The sequence below is a fragment of the Coregonus clupeaformis genome, chromosome 37, assembly GCF_020615455.1.
Source record: "Coregonus clupeaformis isolate EN_2021a chromosome 37, ASM2061545v1, whole genome shotgun sequence".
Classification (NCBI taxonomy): Eukaryota; Metazoa; Chordata; class Actinopteri; order Salmoniformes; family Salmonidae; genus Coregonus; species Coregonus clupeaformis.
The window spans coordinates 16226687-16250815 of NC_059228.1; the positions used below are offsets into that span (position 1 = coordinate 16226687).

General features: G+C 48.0%; 3 protein-coding genes across 3 annotated transcripts; all 3 read left to right on the forward strand.

Moving 5' to 3' along the window:
- The first annotated feature begins 357 nt into the window (after window positions 1-357).
- Window positions 358-2576, forward strand: LOC121563082 (neurofilament medium polypeptide-like). Its single transcript, XM_045211472.1, has 3 exons — window positions 358-1251; window positions 1518-1642; window positions 2168-2576. The coding sequence occupies exons 1-3, from the start codon at window positions 358-360 to the stop codon at window positions 2574-2576; spliced, it is 1428 nt and encodes a 475-aa protein (XP_045067407.1).
- Window positions 2577-10114: 7538 nt separating this feature from the next.
- Window positions 10115-12973, forward strand: LOC121563083 (neurofilament medium polypeptide-like). Its single transcript, XM_045211473.1, has 3 exons — window positions 10115-11135; window positions 11402-11526; window positions 12052-12973. The coding sequence occupies exons 1-3, from the start codon at window positions 10116-10118 to the stop codon at window positions 12971-12973; spliced, it is 2067 nt and encodes a 688-aa protein (XP_045067408.1). The 5' UTR covers window position 10115.
- Window positions 12974-13003: 30 nt separating this feature from the next.
- Window positions 13004-16539, forward strand: LOC123482751 (proteoglycan 4-like). Its single transcript, XM_045211474.1, has 3 exons — window positions 13004-14107; window positions 15318-15325; window positions 15439-16539. The coding sequence occupies exons 1-3, from the start codon at window positions 13004-13006 to the stop codon at window positions 16220-16222; spliced, it is 1896 nt and encodes a 631-aa protein (XP_045067409.1). The 3' UTR covers window positions 16223-16539.
- Window positions 16540-24129: the final 7590 nt, after the last annotated feature.

Sequence of the window (24129 nt, forward strand, 5' to 3'; positions counted from 1 at the left end):
GCGACAAAACAATGAGGGAGAGAGAGAGAAAGATGGAGAGAGAGACAGGGAGGACAGGTTAAGACGCGCGCGTTGGCAGACAGTCAAGCCAACAGCTGATTCTATACATTTTTAGCACTATGGACAGTTCTATTCTGCAGCCCGAGCAGACTGAGGGGGTATAAAAGGTAGGAGCCGCGCTGCTTAGCCTGCACACCAACACGGCTGAGTCTACTGAGACAATATGAGCCACAGAATGGAGTATCCTTCGGGTTCTCCGCATAGGGGAGCTCAATCTGAGTATTCCCGCTATCAACCCAAACTGACTGGATCCCCTCTGCGTCCAGGACCGTTGGCTTTGAGTCGACTACCGCATCTATGAACAGAGGATATGCGACGACGCTGAAGAACGAATTCGGATCCGTTCCGAGATCATCGGAGAGCTTTTTTGATTTCTCAAACCAATTTACCGGGGTGTTGACGAAAATGAATGAGAAAGAACTGCTCCATGGGCTGAACGACCGTTTCGCCGGATTCATAGAGAAGGTGCGTCATTTGGAGCATCAAAATGAATTGCTCGAGAGGGAAATCGAGGAAATCAAACAGAAGGCACAGTCCCCTGCGTCTCTGGCCCAGGAGCACGAGCCGGAGCTTATGGATCTGAGGAAACGAGTTAATGACATCACCCTTCAGAAGCGTCAGATCGAGATAGAGCATCAGAACCTGGAGGAAGATTTCCTCACCTTGAGAGACAAGTACGAGCAGGAGGCGCGTGACCGCTCGGACGCAGAGAACGGCATCCTTGTGCTGAAAAAGGACGCCAACGATGCATACCTCGCCAAACTTCAGTTGGACAAGAAAGCGCAGTCTCTAGTGGACGAGATCCACTTCCTGAAGAAGAACCATGAGGACGAGGTATCGGAGATGGTGGCCAAGATCCAAGAGGCTCAGGTAACGGTCAAGGCGCACGACTTTGGCAAACCCGAAATCACTGCGGCTCTCCGGGACATCCGTGCACAGTTAGAAGGTCACGCTGCCTCCGACATTCAGCAGGCGGAGGAGGGCTTCCGTGTCCAGTTCGCAAAGTTAACCAAAGCGGCAGAGAGCAACAGAGAGGCGCTGAAGGCGACCCAGCAGGAGATCCAGGAGAATAGAAGGTGCCTGCAGGGAAAAAATATTGAACTGGACTGCGGGAAAGGAACGAGAGAGGCCCTGGAAAAACAACTACACGAGCTGGAAGAGCGTCACTATGTGGAAATGATTCATTACCAGGTAGGCTGTGGTTTATTTTGTACCTCTAATCATTGTAAATAAACATACGCATTTTTATGATTCATATTTGTATTCAGGCCTATGTTGTGGGTGTCGGCCACAAATATAGGCCCCATGTGAACTATACCATTATTGGAATATAATTTCCTCATATAGGCCTATAGGGGTAGAACATTATTTCCCCCTAAATTTCTCCCTGTTGTCATACCAACCAAAGTGGCTGGTGGACACTATTATTGACTCTTTGTGTGTGCTTTTCTGTCCAGGACACTATCAGGCAGCTGGAGAATGAGCTGACCAATGCTAAACTAGACATGTCTGGCTACCTGAGAGAGTACCAGGACCTGCTGAATGTCAAAATGGCTTTGGATGTGGAGATTCTCTCTTACAGGTAAGAGACATCAACTCCATCTCTCCTATATATAATATCATTGACTGAGGAAAATACCATATATTTTATAGTGTGTTCCTGGATCTTTTTCTGAGGATAACCAAGGGGTGTGCATTTTATTCTAGCCCAGCACTAACACATCTGATTAAACTTAGAGCTGGGTTAGAGCAAAACTGTGCAAAAGTGTCATAGTGTTAGTGAGGGATTACTACAAAACACAGTAAATAGTGAACAATGAAGAAAGACCAATCAAATTAAACAGTAGACATTTTATTGAAATAGTTTGATTTCATATTTAACCTCAAATGACCACAGACCATATCACAACACAGAATGACACTTTAATCATACTATGGATAATCAGACACATCCACACACATTGGTAGCGTCGCAAGCCGCCTGATCTGGCGAGCTCACATGGATGTGCACAGCGGTGATCAGTCTGGTATTTACGAGGCTAACACATTGGGACATATCCATATTATAGTCATGACGGTAATAACAGGTATTTCTGTCTCCCTATAGGAAACTCCTGGAGGGTGAGGAGTCCCGTCTGTACACCATCTCTGACACCCACATCTCCATGCCCTGCATCTACAACCAGCCCCCCGTCTACACCCTGCCTTGCCTGGCCCGGCAGGGAGGTCCCACACGCAGATCTGTGCCCCAGTACAAGTTTGTAGAGGAGATCATAACTGAGACCACCAGAGAGGTGGAGATGTCCGAGATCGAGGAGACAGGCTCCGAGGAGACAGGCTCCGAGGAGACAGGCTCCGAGGAGACGGTCGGGGGACAGGGAGAGGAGCTGAGACAGAAGCAGGGAGAAGAGCGTGACAAAGCTGATAGGAGGAGTGGGGAAGAGGAGGATGAAGAGAAAGAGAAAGATGGAAGTAAAGTGGATCTTGAAGTGGGACGCCCCAGAGGAAAAGGGTGAACAGGAGGAAGAGTCTAAGAGACAGCAGATGGAAACATCAGCAGAGGTAGCGATGAATGGAGATGGAGTTAACCCTAGCGAGGGAGAAGATGGAGAGGAAGGAGATGACGAAAGAGAGGAGGAAAAGGGGGATGAGCCAGATGAAGTAAAAAAGACAGAGGACATTGACAGAGGTGAAAAAACACCATGTGAAGTCAAATCAGCTGAGGCCACCCGTAAGGGAGAGAAGGAAAAACTGGACACAACCGAGGAGCTAGACACCAAGAAAAAGGAGACATTAGAAAAAGATGACGCCCCAAAACATGACGAGTCCAAACCAGAGGTTCCCATGAACGGTGACAGCTCAAATGAACCCAAAACAGGAAGTTCAATAAAGGGTGAACCACAGGTCCCCATGGAGGACATCTCCAAAGAATCCAAAAAGGTGTCAGAGGAGAGAAAAAAAGGAAGTCATTTAAAAGAGAAAAAAGAGATAGATCTGAAAGAGGAGAGTGCCTCAACAGAGCAACAGCAGGATAGCCCAAAAGAAAGTCCCATCAAAGAGAGAAAAAAGGTAGATCTGACAGAGCAGAGTGCCCCAACACTGGAGCAGAAACGTGATCAGAAGGAGCACAGAGAGTCAGACCAACCTCAAGAGGTAGAGAGTGCTGTGACAACACAAGAAGCAGAGTGCAATGTGAGAACACAAGAAGAGGATCTCCCTGAGACCACAGAGAAGGGCATGAAATCCCCTGATATCACTGCAGAGCTGAAGAGCAGTTCAACCAAAGCGGCAGTGGAGCAGGTGAAGTCACCAGATGATTCTGGTGTAAAAACGACACAGGATGACACAACAGTAGGAAGTAAAATTCCAGACGGAATTCCCAGCACAACAAGTGAGTGTAAGGAAGAGCCTGTGCCAAAGAATCCTGAAAAGGAGGTGGGTCCGAAAGAGCCAAACGTGGGCAACAAGGATGATAGTGTAAAAAAGGTTGAGCTGAATGAATCGAATGGCAGTGAAAAGTTCACAAAAGATGTCTCAACAGCTGAGGAAAAAGTGAAAAAATCTGAGACATCCCCTAAACCAGACAAAACCGTCACCCCAAAAGAAGAAACATCCCCTAAACCAGATCCCACTGTCACCCCTAAAGAAGAAACATCCCCTAAACCAGACCCCACTGTCACCCCTAAAGAAGAAACATCCCCTAAACAAGATGCCAATGTCACCCCTAAAGAAGATACATCCCCTAAACCAGATCCCACTGTCACCCCTAAAGCAGAAACATCCCCTAAACCAGACCCAACTGTCACCCCTAAAGAAGAAACATCCCCTAAACCAGACCCCACTGTCACCCCTAAAGAGGAGACATCCCCAAAACCAGACCCCACTGTCACCCCTAAAGAAGAAATATCCTCTAAACAAGACCCCACTTTCACCCCTAAAAAGGAGACATCCCCAAAACCAGACCCCACTGTCACCCCTAAAGAAGAAATATCCTCTAAACCAGACCCCACTGTCACCCCTAAAGAGGAGACATCCCCTAAACCAGACCCCACTGTCACCCCTAAAGAAGAAACATCCCCTAAACCAGACCCCATTGTCACCCCTAAAGAGGAGATCTCCCATAAACCAGACCCCACTATCACCCCTAAAGAACAAACATCCCCTAAACCAGACCCCACTGTCACCCCTAAAGAACAAATATCCTCTAAACCAGACCCAACTGTCACCCCTAAAGAGGAAACATCCCCTAAACCAGACCCCACTGTCACTCCTAAAGATGAAATATCCTCTAAACCAGACCCCAATGTTGCCCCTAAAGATGACATATCTTCTATACCAGACCCCATTGTCACCCCTGAAGAAGAAACATCCCCGAAACTAGACCCCACAGTCACCCCTAAAGAACAAACATCCCCTAAACCAGACCCCACTGTCACCCCTAAAGAAGGAACATCCCCTAAACCAGACCCCACTGTCACCCCTAAAGAAGAAACATCCCATAAACCAGACCCCACTGTCACCCCTAAAGAAGAAACATCCCCATAAACCAGACCCCACTGTCACCCCTAAAGAAGGAACATCCCCTAAACCAGACCCCACTGTCACCCCTAAAGAAAAAACATCCCATAAACCAGACCCCACTGTCACCCCTAAAGAGGAGACATCCCCTAAACCAGACCCCACTGTCACCCCTAAAGAAGAAACATCCCCTAAACCAGACCCCACTGTCACCCCTAAAGAAGAAACATCCCCTAAACCAGACCCCACTGTCACCCCTAAAGAGGAGACATCCCCAAAACCAGACCCCAAATTCACCCCTAAAGAAGAAACATCCCCTAAACCAGACCCCACTGTCAACCCTAAAGAGGAGGCATCACCTAAACCAGACCCCACTGTCACCCCTAAAGAAGAAACATCCCCTAAACCAGAACTATCTGTCACCCCTAAAGAGGAGACATCCCCTAAACCAGACCCCTCTGTCTACCCTAAAGAAGAAACATCCCCTAAACCAGAACTATCTTTCACCCCTAAAGAGGAGACATCCCCTAAACCAGACCGCACTGTCACCCCTAAAGAGGAAACATCCCATAAACCAGACTCCACTGTCACCCCTAAAGAAGAAACATCTTCTAAACCAGACCCCACTGTCACCCCTAAAGAAGAAACATCCCCTAAACCAGACCCCACTGTCACCCTAGAATCAACAACCACCCATAAACCAGACTCAACTCTCACCCCAGAATCAACGACCAGCCCTAAACCAGACTCAAACCTCACCCCAGAATCAACGACCACTCCTAAACCAGACTCAAACCTCACCCCAGAATCAACAACCTCCCCTAAACAAGACTCAACCCTCACCCCAGAATCAACGACCACCCATAAACCAGACTCAACACTCACCCCAGAATCAACGACCACCCCTAAACCAGACTCAACTCTCACCCCAGAATCAACAACCTCCCCTAAACCAGACTCAACCCTCACCCCAGAATCAACAACCACCCCTAAACCAGACTCAACTCTCACCCCAGAATCAACGACCACCTCTAAACCAGACTCAACCCTCACCCCAGAATCAACAACCACCCCTAAACCAGACTCAAACCTCACCCCAGAATCAACAACCACCCCTAAACCAGACTCAAACCTCACCCCAGAATCAACAACCACCCCTAAACCAGACTCATTCCTCACCCCAGAATCAACGACCACCTCTAAACCAGACTCAACCCTCACCCCAGAATCAACAACCACCCCTAAACCAGACTCAAACCTCACCCCAGAATCAACAACCACCCCTAAACCAGACTCATTCCTCACCCCAGAATCAACGACCACCCCTAAACCAGACTCAACCCTCACCCCAGAATCAACGACCACCCCTACAGAAGAGAGTGAAACGATCAACAGCGGTGACAAAGCTAAGACAATCACACCACCAGAGAAACAGGTGTCTGCATTTGCAGAGAGCATGGATTCACACAGGGAGGTGCCAGAGAGCAAGACAACTCAGGAGAAACCAGAGGAAAGTATGGCCAAAGAGCCTGAGAAGGTTACAGATCCCAAAGATGAAACCCCAAAGACAGAGAGCGTGAAGACCAAGTCCTCTGAGTTAAAACCTGAACATGTGGAGATGTCTATTACAAAGACATCTCCAGTGAAAGAAAAGGATGTATCAGACGTAGGTTTGAAAGAGAAAACAGTTGATGGGAAGATAACAGAACAGGCGCAATTTAAAATAGACGAGAACGGCTTTACAGGAGGTGATGGAGAGAGCAAAGATGACACAACTTTGAAGAAGACAACAGGACAAGATGCTGAGCCAATCGCAGAGATGCAAGCTAAACCTAAAACTTGGGACTTAACCTCTTTTTAGAATGACTAGATTTAGAGGTCAGTAGAGGTTTTCTGTAAAACTGCATGGTTAGTGCAAGCCTTTAAAGCAATATGAGCACTGCTCCACCTTAAAAAATTAACTGACACTTAATATGTACAGTATCATGGTTCGTGACTGTCAATTATGAGGGACAGTTAATGAACTCCTGTGAGAGAGATGCACTGTAATATTGAATGTAACAAATCAAAAGCTGTATTTTGCTGTATCTATTTACTTCTGCCCAATGGATGAGAATGTGCATAGGAATGATACTGTGAATGGTTGATAATGTGATTTGATCATGCTTGAATGTGCTGAGCAATAAATGCTATTTGAAGAGCACTTCTGTTTCCAGCTATTCTGACATGCTGTGCTATATGTCGCCTGATGAGATGCATCACATATAGAATTTCTCCCCTATGTGAAAGCAAGGTGAATTCCAAAAGCACTAGGCTGAGTTCAAAATAAATCTCCCTTCCTCCGCATCCTATTTCCCCATAACATTTACATTTTAGTCATTTAGAAGACGCTCTTATCCAGAGCGACTTACAGTTAGTGAATACATCTTTTTTTTTTTTTAACATGGCATAGACTCACGGTTGAGCCTTTTATACTGAACAAATATATAAACGCAACATACTGAGTTACAGTTCATATAAGGAAATCAATAAATGTATTAGTGATATAGAAATTAAAATATACACAGGTTAAAAGTAATGACTAAATGTTCCACCCTTAAATATAGTTGTGAAATGTTCTTGTTTTAAGTATGATTAGTACTTTCTTAGTAGTGACTAATTATTACACTCCGAAACTGTGTGAAAAGTGTTACAATCATAAGACTATAAACTGATAATATGTGTAGCTTAGTTAGAAGTACAATGAGAAAGTCAGAATATTGTGAGAACGGCGATAACTGAGGAATGCAGAGAGTAGACTATGATAAGAACATGTGTGTGTATGTATGTGTGTTTATGTGTATGTGTGTGTGTGTGTGTGTGACCTGATGGTCAGGAGAGCAGTTTTCAAGTGGAAAACTACGACCCGCCTAAAGAGGGGTGGGATTTTTGTATGACGTGTGCGTAAAAAAATATTTTACGACCATTTTGTGGCAGAATTCTCAATGAATAAAGATCTCTGACTATGCAGACCGGGACTCTGTCCGTTTCTTGATCCAAAAGCATTACAACATTTTGGGAGACGCACAGAGACACTGAAATAGTTAGTTAAATAATTCTCATAACAATTAGGCCCTAATCTGTGGATTTCACATGACTGGGAATACAGATATGCATCTGTTGGTCATGGATACCTTATCAAAAAAGTTAGGGGCATGGATATCAACGGTGTGAACAAAGTGCCCCATGGTGGCGGTGGGGTTATGGTATGGGCAGGCATAAGCTTCGGACGACAACAAACACAATTGCATTTTATTGATGGCAATTTGAATGCTCAGAGATACCGTGATGACATCCTGAGGCCCATTGTCGTGCCATTCATCACCTCATGTTTCAGCATGATAATGCACAGCCCCATGTTGCAAGGATCTGTACACAATTCCTGGAAGCTGAACATTTCCAAGTTCTTCCATGGCCTGCATACTCACCAGACATGTCACACATTGAGCATGGTTGGGATGCTCTGGATCGACGTGTACGAAAGCGTGTTCCTGTTCCCACCAATATCCATTAACGTCGCACAACCATTGAAGAGGAGTGGGACAAAATTCAACAGGCAACAATCAACAGGCTGATCATCTCTATGAGAAGGAGATGTGTCACGCTGCATGAGGCAAATGGTGGTCCGATCCACGCCCCTACTTTTCTTTTTAAGGTATCTGTGACCAACAGATGCATATCTCTATTCCCAGTCCTGTGAAATCCATAGATTAGGGCCTAAGTAATTTATTTAAATTGACTCTATGAACTGTAACTCAGTAAAATGTTTGAAATTGTTGCATGTTGCATTTATATTTTTGTTCAGTGTATATACACTGAGTGCACAAAACATTAAGAACACCTTCTCTTTCCATGACATAGAATGACCAGGTGAATCCAGGTGAAAGATATGATCCCCTATTGATGTCACCTGTTAAATCCACTTCAAACAGTGTAAATGAAGGGGAGGAGACAGGTTAAAGAAGGATTTTTAAGCTTTGAGACAATTGAGACATGGATTGTGTATGTGTGCCATTCAGAGGGTGAATGGGCAAGACAAAACATTTAAGTGCCTTTGAAAGGGGTATGGTAGTTCGTACCAGGCGCACCAGTTTGAGTTTGTCAAGAACTGCAACGCTGCTGGGTTTTTCACGCTCAACAGTTTCCCTTGTGTATCAAGAATGGTCCACCACCCAAAGGACATCCAGCCATCTTGACGCAACTGTGGGAAACATTGGAGTCAACATGGGCCAGCATCCCTGTGGAACGCTTTCGACACCTTGTATAGTCGATACCCCGACGAATTGAGTGCAACTCAATATTAGGAAGGTGTTCCTAATGTTTTGTACAGTCAGTGCATATACTGAGTGACTTTCACCTGGTCTAAAAGCACTTTATCTACACCTTTTTGGTATAGGGGGTTATGGCAGTTAGGGGCTACAAGTTAAATATTACAATGCCCCGAAATTATAAACATGTTGCCTATGAAATGTGTTAAAATATGTGAATCACTGAGTATCCTATTCTAACATACATCTATCAAGTGACATGGAGTTAATTTAGTGCTTATTTTTGTGATGATACACAATTTTACAATAAAAAATATGTTTGCTGAAACATTGCTTTGTTTTCTATTTAATACTCTCTCCATAGAGGTTTTCAAGTCTGATCAAGAGTGTAAATATCATATTCTGATATCATATTCATATGATTCATTCAAATACATCATTGATTTCTGTGAGCAACCTACCGTATACTGCTTGTAGTGGGGTGTGAATGAAGGCTGTAACACTGGAACACATCCAGGCCATTTGCTTGTTTTCTGGCTTTTCAGCCAAGCAGACCCATGCATTTTCCTCATGTAGACATTAGTAAAAAGGTGCAAGATTACAGGGCAACTCCACCCCTTTTCAAGCTCATTTTCACAGGTTTGGTGCTGGAGATGATGAATGTGAGGTTGAAAAGTGGCTGGAATGCCCTTTAAAAGTGCTGCTTGACTGAGAAATGGGAGCAGTTATGTCTAGGCTTAGGGTCATTCTTAATTACTATTATACACTTGCATTACAGTCTCTTGTATACAGTAATATACAGTTCTATTACAAGGCAAGCACATTCAGCCAAACCAGATTTTGCAGCCCCTTTCGATAATATCAAGAAAATCATCAAAACAAGGAAAGCCCCTTGGATAAAACAATAGTCTGAACACCGGACAATTTATTGAAAACATATGACTTATAATTTTGAGGTGACATTGTTGACTGCCGAAGTTTCAAAGTGACTATGCGTAACTGCTGTCTGCGACAAAACGATGAGGGAGAGAGAGAGAAAGATAGAGAGAGAGACAGGGAGGACAGGTTAAGACGTGCGCGTTGGCAGACAGTCAAGCCAACAGCTGATTCTATACATTTTCAGCACTATGGACAGTTCTATTCTGCAGCCCGAGCAGACTGAGGGGGTATAAAGGTATGAGCCGTGCTGCTTAGCCTGCACACCAACACGGCTGAGTCTACTGAGACAATATGAGCCACAGAATGGAGTATCCTTCGGGTTCTCCGCATAGGGGAGCTCAAGCTGAGTATTCCCGCTATCAACCCAAACTGACTGGATCCCCTTCTGCGTCCAGGACCGTTGGCTTTGAGTCGACTACCGCATCTATGAACAGAGGATATGCGACAACGCTGAAGAACGAATTCGGATCCGTTCCGGAGAGCTTTTTTGATTTCTCAAACCAATTTACCGGGGTGTTGACGAAAATGAATGAGAAAGAACTGCTCCATGGGCTGAACGACCGTTTCGCCGGATTCATAGAGAAGGTGCGTCATTTGGAGCATCAAAATGAATTGCTCGAGAGGGAAATCGAGGAAATCAAACAGAAGGCACAGTCCCCTGCGTCTCTGGCCCAGGAGCACGAGCCGGAGCTTATGGATCTGAGGAAACGAGTTAATGACATCACCCTTCAGAAGCGTCAGATCGAGATAGAGCATCAGAACCTGGAGGAAGATTTCCTCACCTTGAGAGACAAGTACGAGCAGGAGGCGCGTGACCGCTCGGATGCAGAGAACGGCATCCTTGTGCTGAAAAAGGACGCCAACGATGCATACCTCGCCAAACTTGAGTTGGACAAGAAAGCGCAGTCTCTAGTGGACGAGATCCACTTCCTGAAGAAGAACCATGAGGACGAGGTATCGGAGATGGTGGCCAAGATCCAAGAGGCTCAGGTAACGGTCAAGGCGCACGACTTTGGCAAACCCGAAATCACTGCGGCTCTCCGGGACATCCGTGCACAGTTAGAAGGTCACGCTGCCTCCGACATTCAGCAGGCGGAGGAGGGCTTCCGTGTCCAGTTCGCAAAGTTAACCAAAGCGGCAGAGAGCAACAGAGAGGTGCTGAAGGCGACCCAGCAGGAGATCCAGGAGAATAGAAGGTGCCTGCAGGGAAAAAATATTGAACTGGACTGCGGGAATGGAACGAGAGAGGCCCTGGAAAAACAACTACACGAGTTGGAAGAGCGTCACTATGCGGAAATGATTCATTACCAGGTAGGCTGTGGTTTATTTTGTACCTCTAATCATTGTAAATAAACATACGCATTTTTATGATTCATATTTGTATTCAGGCCTATGTTGTGGGTGTCGGCCACAAAAATAGGGCCCCATGTGAACTATACCATTATTGGAATATAATTTCCTCATATAGGCCTAAAGGGGTAGAACATTATTCCCCCTAAATTTCTCCCTGTTGTCATACCAACCAAAGTGGCTGGTGGACACTATTATTGACTCTATTTGTGTGCTTTTCTGTCCAGGACACTATCAGGCAGCTGGAGAATGAGCTGACCAATGCTAAACTAGACATGTCTGGCTACCTGAGAGAGTACCAGGACCTGCTGAATGTCAAAATGGCTTTAGATGTGGAGATTCTCTCTTACAGGTAAGAGACATCAACTCCATCTCTCCTATATATAATATCATTGACTGAGGAAAATACCATATATTTTATAGTGTGTTCCTGGATCTTTTTCTGAGGATAACCAAGGGGTGTGCATTTTATTCTAGCCCAGCACTAACACATCTGATTAAACTTAGTGCTGGGTTAGAGCAAAACTGTGCAAAAAGTGTCATAGTGAAGTGAGGGATTACTACAAAACACAGTAAATAGTGAACAATGAAGAAAGACCAATCAAATTAAACAGTGGACATTTTATTGAAATAGTTTGATTTCATATTTAACCTCAAATGACCACAGACCATATCACAACACAGAATGACACTTTAATCATAATATGGATATTCAGACACATCCACACACATTGGTAGCGTCGCAAGCCGCCTGATCTGGCAAGCTCACATGGATGTGCACAGCGGTAATAAGTCTGGTATTTACGAGGCTAACACATTGGGACATATCCATATTATAGTCATGACGGTAATAACAGGTCTTTCTGTCTCCCTATAGGAAACTCCTGGAGGGTGAGGAGTCCCGTCTGTACACCATCTCTGACACCCACATCTCCATGCCCTGCATCTACAACCAGCCCCCCGTCTACACCCTGCCTTGCCTGGCCCGGAAGGGAGGTCCCACACGCAGATCTGTGCCCCAGTACAAGTTTGTAGAGGAGATCATAACTGAGACCACCAGAGAGGTGGAGATGTCAGAGATCGAGGAGACAGGCTCCGAGGAGACAGGCTCCGAGGAGACGGTCGGGGGACAGGGAGAGGAGCTGAGACAGAAGCAGGGAGAAGAGCGTGATAAAGCTGATAGGAGGAGTGGGGAAGAGGAGGATGAAGAGAAAGAGAAAGATGGAAGTAAAGTGGATCTTGAAGTGGACGCCCCAGAGGAAAAGGGTGAACAGGAGGAAGAGTCTAAGAGACAGCAGATGGAAACATCAGCAGAGGTAGCGATGAATGGAGATGGAGTTAACCCTAGCGAGGGAGAAGATGGAGAGGAAGGAGATGACGAAAGAGAGGAGGAAAAGGGGGATGAGCCAGATGAAGTAAAAAAGACAGAGGACATTGACAGAGGTGAAAAAACACCAAGTGAAGTCAAATCAGCTGAGGCCACCCTTAAGGGAGAGAAGGAAAAACTGGACACAACCGAGGAGCTAGACACCAAGAAAAAGGAGACATTAGAAAAAGATGACGCCCCAAAACATGACGAGTCCAAACCAGAGGTTCCCATGAACGGTGACAGCTCAACAGAACCCAAAACAGGAAGTTCAATAAAGGGTGAACCACAGGTCCCCATGGAGGACATCTCCAAAGAATCCAAAAAGGTGTCAGAGGAGAGAAAAAAAGGAAGTCATTTAAAAGAGAAAAAAGAGATAGATCTGAAAGAGGAGAGTGCCTCAACAGAGCAACAGCAGGATAGCCCAAAATAAAGTCCCATCAAAGAGAGAAAAGAGGTAGATATGACAGAGCAGAGTGCCCCAACACTGGAGCAGAAACGTGATCAGAAGGAGCACAGAGAGTCAGACCAACCTCAAGAGGCAGAGAGTGCTGTGACAACACAAGAGGCAGAGTGCAATGTGAGAACACAAGAAGAGGATCTCCCTGAGACCACAGAGAAGGGCATGAAATCCCCTGATATCACTGCAGAGCTGAAGAGCAGTTCAACCAAAGCGGCAGTGGAGCAGGTGAAGTCACCAGATGATTCTGGTGTAAAAACGACACAGGATGACACAACAGTAGGAAGTAAAATTCCAGACGGAATTCCCAGCACAACAAGTGAGTGTAAGGAAGAGCCTGTGCCAAAGAATCCTGAAAAGGAGGTGGGTCCGAAAGAGCCAAACGTGGGCAACAAGGATGATAGTGTAAAAAAGGTTGAGCTGAATGAATCAAATGGCAGTGAAAAGTTCACAAAAGATGTCTCAACAGCTGAGGAAAAAGTGAAAAAATCTGAGACATCCCCTAAACCAGACAAAACCGTCACCCCAAAAGAAGAAACATCCCCTAAACCAGATCCCACTGTCACCCCTAAAGAAAAAACATCCCCTAAACAAGATGCCACTGTCACCCCTAAAGAAGAAACATCCCCTAAACCAGACCCCACTGTCACCCCTAAAGAAGGAACATCCCCTAAACCAGACCCCACTGTAACCCCTAACAAGGAGACATCCCCAACACCAGACCCCACTGTCACCCCTAAAGAAGAAACATCCCCTAAACCAGATCCCACTGTCACCCCTAAAGAGGAGACATCCCCAAAACCAGACCCCACTGTCACCCTTAAAGAAGAAATATCCTCTAAACAAGACCCCTCTGTCACCCCTAAAGAGGAGACATCCCCTAAACCAGACCCCACTGTAACCCCTAAAGAAGAAACATCCCCTAAACCAGACCCCACTTTCACCCCTAAAAAGGAGACATCCCCAAAACCAGACCCCACTGTCACCCCTAAAGAAGAAATATCCTCTAAACCAGACCCCAATGTTGCCCCTAAAGATGAAATATCTTCTATACCAGACCCCACTGTCACCACTGAAGAAGAAACTTCCCCGAAACTAGACCCCACTGTCACCCCTAAAGAACAAACATCCCCTAAACCAGACCCCACTGTCACCCCTAAAGAGGAGACATCCCTAAAACCAGACCCCACTGTCACCCCTAAAGAGGAGACATCCCTAAAACCAGACCCCACTGTCACCCCTAAAGAACAAACATCCCCTAAACCAGACCCCACTGTCACCCCTAAAGAGGAGACATCCCTAAAACCAGACCCCACTGTCACCCCTAAAGAGGAGACATCCCTAAAACCAGACCCCACTGTCACCCCTAAAGAACAAACATCCCCTAAACCAGACCCCACTGTCACCCCTAAAGAGGAGACATCCCTAAAACCAGACCCCATTGTCACCCCTAAAGAACAAACATCCCCTAAACCAGACCCCACTGTCACCCCTAAAGAAGGAACATCCCCTAAACCAGACCCCACTGTCACCCCTAAAGAACAAACATCCCCTAAACCAGACCCTACTGTCACCCCTAAAGAACAAATATCCTCTAAACCAGACCCAACTGTCACCCCTAAAGAGGAAACATCCCCTAAACCTGACCCCACTGTCACCCCTAAAGAGGAGATCTCCCCTAAACCAGACCCAACTGTCACCCCTAAAGAGGAAACATCCCCTAAACCAGACCCCACTGTCACTCCTAAAGATGAAATATCCTCTAAACCAGACCCCAATGTTGCCCCTAAAGATGAAATATCCTCTAAACCAGACCCCACTGTCACCCCTAAAGAAGAAACATCCCCTAAACCAGACCCCACTGTCACCCCTAAAGAACAAACATCCCCAAAACCAGACCCCACTGTCACCCCTAAAGAAGAAATATCCTCTAAACAAGACCCCACTGTCACCCCTAAAGAGGAGACATCCCCTAAACCAGACCCCACTGTCACCCCTAAAGAGGAGACATCCCCTAAACCAGACGCCACTGTCACCCCTAAAGAAGAAATATCCTCTAAACCAGACCCCACTGTCACCCCTAAAGAGGAGACATCCCCTAAACCAGACCCCACTGTCACCCCTAAAGAAGAAACATCCCCTAAACCTGACCCCACTGTCACCCCTAAAGAGGAGACTTCCCCTAAACCAGACCCCACTGTCACCCCTAAAGAACAAATATCCTCTAAACCAGACCCAACTGTCACTCCTAAAGATGAAATATCCTCTAAACCAGACCCCAATGTTGCCCCTAAAGATGAAATATCTTCTATACCAGACCCCACTGTCACCCCTGAAGAAGAAACATCCCCTAAACCAGACCCCACTGTCACCCCTAAAGAAGAAACATCCCATAAACCAGACCCCACTGTCACCCCTAAAGAGGAGGCATCCCCTAAACCAGACCCCACTGTCACCCCTAAAGAAGAAACATCCCCTAAACCAGACCCCACTGTCACCCCTAAAGAGGAGACATACCCTAAACCAGACCCCTCTGTCTACCCTAAAGAAGAAACATCCCCTAAACCAGACCCTACTGTCACCCCAGAATCAACAACCACCCATAAACCAGGCTCAACTCTCACCCCAGAATCAACGACCACCCCTAAACCAGACTCAACCCTCACCCCAGAATCAACGACCACCCCTAAACCAGACTCAATCCTCACCCCAGAATCAACGACCACCCCTACAGAAGAGAGTGAAACGATCAGCAGTGGTGACAAAGCTAAGACAATCACACCACCAGAGAAACAGGTGTCTGCAGTTGCAGAGAGCATGGATTCACACAGGGAGGCGCCAGAGAGCAACACAACTCAGGAGAAACCAGAGGAAAGTATTTCCAAAGAGCCTGAGAAGGTTACAGATCCCAAAGATGAAACCCCAAAGACAGAGAGCGTGAAGACCAAGTCCTCTGAGTTAAAACCTGAACATGTGGAGATATCTATTACAAAGACATCTCCAGTGAAAGAACAGGATGTATCAGACGTAGGTTTGAAAGAGAAAACAGTTGATGGGAAGATAACAGAACAGGCGCAATTTAAAATAGACGAGAACGGCTTTACAGGAGGTGATGGAGAGAGCAAAGATGACAAAACTTTGAAGAAGACAACAGGACAAGATGCTGAGCCAATCGCAGAGATGCAAGCTAAACCTAAAACTTGGGACTTAACCTCTTTTTAGAATGACTCGATTTAGAGGTCAGTAGAGGTTTTCTGTAAAACTGCATGGTTAGTGCAAGCCTTTAAAGCAATATGAGCACTGCTCCACCTTAAAAAATTAACTGACACTTAATATGTACAGTATCATGGTTGGTGACTGTCAATTATGAGGGACAGTTAATGAACTCCTGTGAGAGAGATGCACTTTAATATTGAATGTAACAAATCAAAAGCTGTATTTTGCTGTATCTATTTACTTCTGCCCAATGGATGATAATGTGCATAGGAATGATAATGTGAATGGTTGATAATGTGATTTGATCATGCTTGAATGTGCTGAGCAATAAATGCTATTTGAAGAGCACTTCTGTTTCCAGCTATTCTGACATGCTGTGCTGTATTTCACCTGATAAAATGCATCACATATAGAATTTCTCCCCTATGTAGAAGCTAGGTGAATTCCAACAGCACTAGGCTGAGTTCAAAATAAATAAATCTCCCCTTCCCCCGCATCCTATTTCCCCATAACATGGCAGAGACTCACGGTTGAGCCTTTTATACTGAACAACAATATAAATGCAACATACTGAGTTACAGTTCATATAAGGATATGAATAAATGTATTAGGCCCTACTCTATGGATTTCACATGACTGGGAATATAGATATGCATCGGTTGGTCATGGATACCTTAACAAATAAGTTAGTGGCATGGATCAGAAAACCCATCAGTATCTGGTGTGACCACCATTTGCCTCATGCAGCGTGACACATCTCCTTCGCATAGAGTTGATCAGGCTGTTGATTGTGGCCTGCTGAATGTTGTCCCACTCCTCTTCAATGGCTGTGTGAAGTTGCTGGTCATTGGCGGGAACTGGAACACGCGGTCGTACACGTCGATCCAGAGCATCCCAAACACGCTCAATGGGTGACATGTCTGGTGTGTCACGCCCTGGCTCTGGGTACTCTTAATTGTTGAGCCAGGGTGTGGATTTTCTATGTTTAGTTTTCATTGGTTTTTGTTCTAGATCGTTTAGTTTCTATGTTGGCCAGGGTGGTTCCCAATCAGAGACAGCTGTAGCTCGTTGTCTCTGATTGGGGACAATACTTAGGCAGCCTTGTGGCATGTTAGGGTGTGGGATCTTGTTCCGTAAGGTTTTGTGTATAACCTAGGACTTCACGTATCGTTTCATTTGTTATTTTGGTTCGTGTGTGTACTAAATAAAGAATGTACGCTTATCACGCTGCGCCTTGGTCCGCTTCATCAGTCGACGATGACAGAAGATCCCACCACCAGAGGACCAAGCAGCGTGCCCAGGAGGAGAAGAGGGCGATGGCTCAGGTGGGCAAATGGTGGTCATGGGAGGACATATTCGCGGGCAGAAGGCCATGGGCAAAAGTAAATGCCCAGGCAGGAGAGGAGAAACGGCGCCAACCGTGCCGACGACGGACACGCGAGAGGCAACCCCAATAAATGTTTTGGGGGGGGCACACGCCGTGGACGACGGCGCTGCTGGAGGCAGCTACAGGGCGAATCGGCGGACTAGGAGAGGAGACCACCAGGTTACGGGGGCTTTTGGTCACGAGGGAGAAGGAGAGTGTAGAGGCACGGCGAGAGGAACTGGTTAGGCAGCAGAGGGAGCGGAGGTTTATGAGGAAACCCAGTCCCGCTCCTCGCACCAAGCAAGTCCGGTCCGGTCCGTTCCTGATTCCCGCACTAGGCCAGTGGTGCGTGTTCCCAGTACGGCCCGACCTGTTCCTGTCCCCCGCACCAAGCCTGTGGTGCGCGTCGCCAGCCCGGTCCGGCCTGTTCCTGCTCCCCGCACCAAGCCCGTGGTGCGCGTCGCCAGCCCGGTCCGGCCTGTTCCTGCTCCCCGCACCAAGCCCGTGGTGCGCGTCGCCAGCCCGGTCCGGCCTGTTCCTGCTCCCCGCACCAAACCAGTGGTGCGCGTCGCCAGCCCGGTCCGGCCTGTTCCTGCTCCCCGCACCAAGCCAGTGGTGCGCGTCGCCAGCCCGGTCCGGCCTGTTCCTGCTCCCCGCACCAAGCCCGTGGTGCGCGTTGCCAGGCCGGTCCGGCCTGTTCCTTCTCCCCGCACCAAGCCAGTGGTGCGCGTCGCCAGCCCGGTCCGGCCTGTTCCTGTTCCCCGCACCAAGCCAGTGGTGCGCGTCGCCAGCCCGGTCCGGCCTGTGCCTGCTCCCCGCACCAAGCCAGTGGTGCGCGTCGCCAGCCCGGTCCGGCCGGTTCCTGCCCCCCGCACCAAGCCAGTGGTGCGCGTCGCCAGCCCGGTCCGGCCTGTTCCTGCTCCCGCACCAAGCCAGTGGTGCGTGCCGCCAGCCCGGTCCGGCCTGTTCCTGCTCCCGCACCAAGCCAGTGGTGCGCGTCGCCAGCCCGGTCCGGCCTGTTCCTGTTCCCCGCACCAAGCCAGTGGTGCGCGCCGCCAGCCCGGTCCGGCCTGTTCCTGCTCCTCGCACCAAGCCAGTGGTGCGCGTCGCCAGCCCGGTCCGGCCTGTTCCTGCTCCCCGCACCAAGCCAGTGTTGCGCGTCGTCAGCCCGGTCCGGCCGGTTCCTGCTCCCCGCACCAAGCTAGTGGTACGCGTCGTCAGTCCGGCACGGTCCGTGCCTGTTCCACCGGTGCCTGGTCCAGCACCGGTCAGCTGCTCCACTCCGGAGCCAGAGCAATCCGCTCCACCGGTGTCCAGTCCAGCTCCGGCCAGCAGGGCCAGACCAGACCAGGGGCGCAACGGGGGGGTAGAGAGAGAGTGGTGGTCACGCCCGGAGCCAAATCCACCTCCGAGGCGGAATGCCCACCCGGCCCCTACCCTGTTGTGTTGGTGTGACGCAGTCGCAGTCCGCGCCTTTGGAGGGGGGGATACTGTCACGCCCTGGCTCTGGGGACTCTTAATTGTTGAGCCAGGGTGTGGATTTTCTATGTTTAGTTTTCATTGGTTTTTGTTCTAGATCGTTAAGTTTCTATGTTGGCCAGGGTGGTTCCCAATCAGAGACAGCTGTAGCTCGTTGTCTCTGATTGGGGACAATACTTAGGCAGCCTTGTGGCATGTTAGGGTGTGGGATCTTGTTCCGTAAGGTTTTGTGTATAACCTAGGACTTCACGTATCATTTTGTTTGTTGTTTTGGTTCGTGTGTGTACTAAATAAAGAATGTACGCTTATCACGCTGCGCCTTGGTCCGCTTCATCAGTCGACGATCGTGACATCGTGAGTATGCAGGCCATGGATGAACTGGGCAATTTTCAGCTTCCTGGAATTGTGTACAGATCCTTGCGACATGGGGCCGTGCATTATCATTCTGACGCTTTATACGTACAGTATCATGGTTCGTGACTGTCAATTATGAGGCACAGATAATGAACTCCTGTGAAAGAGATGTACTGTAATATTGAATGTAAAAATCAAAAGCTGTATTTTGCTGTATCTATTTACTTCTGCCCAATGGATGAGAATGTGCATAGGAATGATAATGTGAATGGTTGATAATGTGATTTGATCATGCTTGAATGTGCTGAGCAATAAATGCTATTTGAAGAGCACTTCTGTTTCCAGCTATTCTGACATGCTGTGCTATAAGTCGCCTGATGAGATGCATCACATATAGAATTTCTCCCCTATGTGAAAGCAAGGTGAATTCCAAAAGCACTAGGCTGAGTTCAAAATAAATCTCCCTTCCTCCGCATCCTATTTCCCCATAACATGGCATAGACTCACAGTTGAGCCTTTTATAATGAACAATAAATAAACGCAACATACTTGTCACGATCGTCTGAAGGAGGAGACCAATGCGCAGCGTTGCGAGTGAACATGATGACTTTATTAACTTAAAGCAACCACGAAGAAAACAACAAATGACGATCCGTGAAGTTCTATACTGAATACTACTAACAGCAGCAAAGAAACAATAACCCACAACACAAAGTGAACTCACACAGTATAAATATGGCTCCCAATCAGAGATAACGAGCCGACAGCTGACACTCGTTACCTCCGATTGGGAGTCATACGACTAATCAAGAACAATTAACCAAACATAGAAAATGCACAACCAGAAATCCCCAACATAGAAATACACCCAAACAATGAAACTAAACAACCCTGGCTCAAATATCAAGGTCCGTGGAGCCAGAGTGTCACATTACCCCCCTAAAGGTGTGACCTCCGGGCGCACCAGCAACAGTCTCGGGGAGGGTCTGGGTGGGCGTCTGTCCCTGGTGGCGGCTCTGGCCCAGGTCGTGGTCCCCACCCCACCTTAGTCACTATCCGCTTCCGTATTCCCTTCCTCATGACCACCCCCAACTAAACCCCACTGGATTAGAGGGCGGCACCGGACTACGGGCAGTACCGGACTAAGGGGCAGTACCTGACTAGATGGCGGATCCTGGCTGGCTGGCTCTGGCGGATCCTGGCGGGGACGGCTCTGGCGGATCCTGGCGGGACGGCTCTGGCGGATCCTGGCTGGGACGGCTCTGGCGGATCCTGGCTGGACGGCTCTGGCGGATCCTGGCTGGACGGCTCTGGCGGATCCTGGCTGGACGGCTCTGGCGGATCCTGGCTGGCTGACGGATCTGGCGGATCCTGGCGGGCTGACGGATCTGGCTGCTCGTGGCTGGCTGACGGATCTGGCTGCTCATGGCTGGCTGACGGATCTGGCTGCTCATGGCTGGCTGACGGATCTGGCTGCTCATGGCTGGCTGACGGGTCTGGCTGCTCATGGCTGGCTGACGGGTCTGGCTGCTCATGGCTGGCTGACGGATCTGGCTGCTCATGGCTGGCTGACGGATCTGGCTGCTCATGGCTGGCTGACGGATCTGGCTGCTCATGGCTGGCTGACGGATCTGGCTGCTCATGGCTGGCTGACGGATCTGGCTGCTCATAGCTGGCTGACGGATCTGGCTGCTCATGGCTGGCGGAAGGCTCTGGCTGCTCATGGCTGGCGGAAGGCTCTGGCTGATCCTGTCTGGCGGAAGGCTCTGGCTGATCCGGTCTGACGGAAGGCTCTGGCTGCTCCTGTCTGGCGGAAGGCTCTGGCTGCTCCTGTCTGGCGGAAGGCTCTGGCTGCTCCTGTCTGGCGGAAGGCTCTGGCTGATCCTGTCTGGCGGAAGGCTCTGGCTGATCCTGTCTGGCGGAAGGCTCTGGCTGATCCTGTCTGGCGGAGAGCTCTAGCGGCTCCGGTCTGGCGGACGGCTCTGAAGGCTCATGGCAGACGGGCGGCTTTGCAGGCTCAGTACAGACGGGCAGTTCAGACGGCGTTGGGCAGACGGACAGTTCAGACGGCGTTGGGCAGACAGGCAGTTCAGACGGCGTTGGGCAGACGGGCAGTTCAGACGGCGTTGGGCAGCCGGGCAGTTCAGGCGCCGTTGGGCAGACGGGCAGTTCAGACGGCGTTGGGCAGACGGGCAGTTCAGACGGCGTTGGGCAGACGGGCAGTTCAGGCGCCGTTGGGCAGACGGCCAGTTCAGGCCGGCTGGCGACGCACATCGTGGACCTGGTGCGTGGAGTAGGAACAGGCCGGACCGTACCGGGAACACCCACCACTGGCCTTAACTGGGGATCAAGAACGGACCGGACCAGACTGGGAACACACTTCAGTCTCTCATGCCGTGCCACAACAACTTCCCTCCCTCTACTCGCCAATGGCTCCCGTAATCCGATAGCCTTCTCTCCTTTTCTCCCTGTGGCAGCCTCCTGCTGCCCAGGCGCCTAAGCCATGTGCCCCCCAAAAAATTTTTGGGGAGTAACCACGGGCTTCCAGCCTCGACTCCGCGCTTCCTCTTCATACCACCTCCTCTCGGCTGCAGCTGCCTCCAGCTCTTCACGAGGGCGGTGATATTCCTCCTCAGACCACCTCCTCTCGGCTGCAGCTGCCTCCAGCTCTTCACGAGGGCGATGATGTTCCTCCGGTTGTGCCCAAGGACCCTTTCCAGCCCGAATCTCCTCCCATGTCCAAAAGTCCTTAGGAGGCATCCATAACTCCTGTGTCCAGACCCCTTGCTCCTGGACGCGCTGCTTGGTCCCTTTTTTGGTGGGTTATTCTGTCACGATCGTCTGAAGGAGGAGACCAATGCGCAGCGTTGCGAGTGAACATGATGACTTTATTAACTTAAAGCAACCACGAAGAAAACAACAAATGACGATCCGTGAAGTTCTATACTGAATACTACTAACAGCAGCAAAGAAACAATAACCCACAACACAAAGTGAACTCACACAGTATAAATATGGCTCCCAATCAGAGATAACGAGCCGACAGCTGACACTCGTTACCTCCGATTGGGAGTCATACGACTAATCAAGAACAATTAACCAAACATAGAAAATGCACAACCAGAAATCCCCAACATAGAAATACACCCAAACAATGAAACTAAACAACCCTGGCTCAAATATCAAGGTCCGTGGAGCCAGAGTGTCACAATACTGAGTTACAGTTCATATAAGGAAAGCAATAAATGTATTAGTGATATAGAAATTAAAATATATACAGGTTAAAAGTAATGACTAAATGTTCCACCCTTAAATATAGTTGTGAAATGTTCTTGTTTTAAGTATGATTAGTACTTTCTTAGTAGTGACTAATTATTACACTCCGAAACTGTGTGAAAAGTGTTAGAATCTTAAGACTATAAACTGATCATATGTGTAGCTTAGTTAGAAGTACAATGAGGCAGTCAGAATATTGTGAGAACGGCGATAACTGAGGAATGCAGAGAGTAGACTATGATAAGAACATGTGTGTGTATGTATGTGTGTTTATGTGTATGTGTGTGTGTGTGTGTGTGTGTGACCTGATGGTCAGGAGAGCAGTTTTCAAGTGGAAAACTACGACCCGCCTAAATAGGGGTGGGATTCTTGTATGATGTGTGCATATAAGAATATTGTATGACCATTTTGTGGCAGAATTCTCAATGAATAAAGATCTCTGACTATGCAGACCGGGACTCTGTCCATTTCTTGATCCAAAAGCATTACAAACTTTTGGGAGACGCACAGAGACACTGAAATAGTTAGTTCAATAATTCTCATAACAATCAGGCCCTAATCTGTGGATTTCACATGACTGGGAATACAGATATGCATCTGTTGGTCATGGATACCTTATCAAAAAAGTTAAGGGCATGGATGTCAACGGTGTGAACAAAGTGCCCCATGGTGGCGGTGGGGTTATGGTATGGGCAGGCATAAGCTACGGACGACAACAAACACAATTGCATTTTATTGATGGCAATTTGAATGCACAGAGATACCGTGATGACATCCTGAGGCCCATTGTCGTGCCATTCATCACCTCATGTTTCAGCATGATAATGCACGGCCCCATGTTGCAAGGATCTGTACACAATTCCTGGAAGCTGAACATTTCCCAGTTCTTCCATGGCCTGCATCCTCACCAGACATGTCACACATTGAGCATGGTTGGGATGCTCTGGATCGACGTGTACGAAAGCGTGTTCCAGTTCCCACCAATATCCAATAACTTCGCACAACCATTGAAGAGGAGTGGGACAAAATTCAACAGGCAACAATCAACAGGCTGATCATCTCTATGAGAAGGAGATGTGTCACGCTGCATGAGGCAAATGGTGGTCCGATCCACGCCCCTACTTTTCTTTTAAGGTATCTGTGACCAACAGATGCATATCTCTATTCCCAGTCCTGTGAAATCCATAGATTAGGGCCTAAGTAATTTATTTAAATTGACTCTATGAACTGTAACTCAGTAAAATGTTAGAAATTGTTGCATGTTGCATTTATATTTTTGTTCAGTGTATATACACTGAGTGCACAAAACATTAAGAACACCTTCTCTTTCCATGACATAGAATGACCAGGTGAATCCAGGTGAAAGCTATGATCCCCTATTGATGTCACCTGTTAAATCCACTTCAAACAGTGTAAATGAAGGGGAGGAGACAGGTTA

Bases quoted from the DNA above. Each gene is read 5' to 3' on its own strand.
- LOC121563082 (XM_045211472.1), top strand. From the start codon at position 358: ATGAACAGAGGATATGCGACGACGCTGAAGAACGAATTCGGATCCGTT. The intron at 1,252-1,517 runs GTAGGCTGTGGT...TTTTCTGTCCAG, and splicing joins TGGAAATGATTCATTACCAG to GACACTATCAGGCAGCTGGA. The intron at 1,643-2,167 runs GTAAGAGACATC...GTCTCCCTATAG, and splicing joins GTGGAGATTCTCTCTTACAG to GAAACTCCTGGAGGGTGAGG.
- LOC121563083 (XM_045211473.1), top strand. From the start codon at position 10,116: ATGAGCCACAGAATGGAGTATCCTTCGGGTTCTCCGCATAGGGGAGCT. The intron at 11,136-11,401 runs GTAGGCTGTGGT...TTTTCTGTCCAG, and splicing joins CGGAAATGATTCATTACCAG to GACACTATCAGGCAGCTGGA. The intron at 11,527-12,051 runs GTAAGAGACATC...GTCTCCCTATAG, and splicing joins GTGGAGATTCTCTCTTACAG to GAAACTCCTGGAGGGTGAGG.
- LOC123482751 (XM_045211474.1), top strand. From the start codon at position 13,004: ATGACAGAGCAGAGTGCCCCAACACTGGAGCAGAAACGTGATCAGAAG.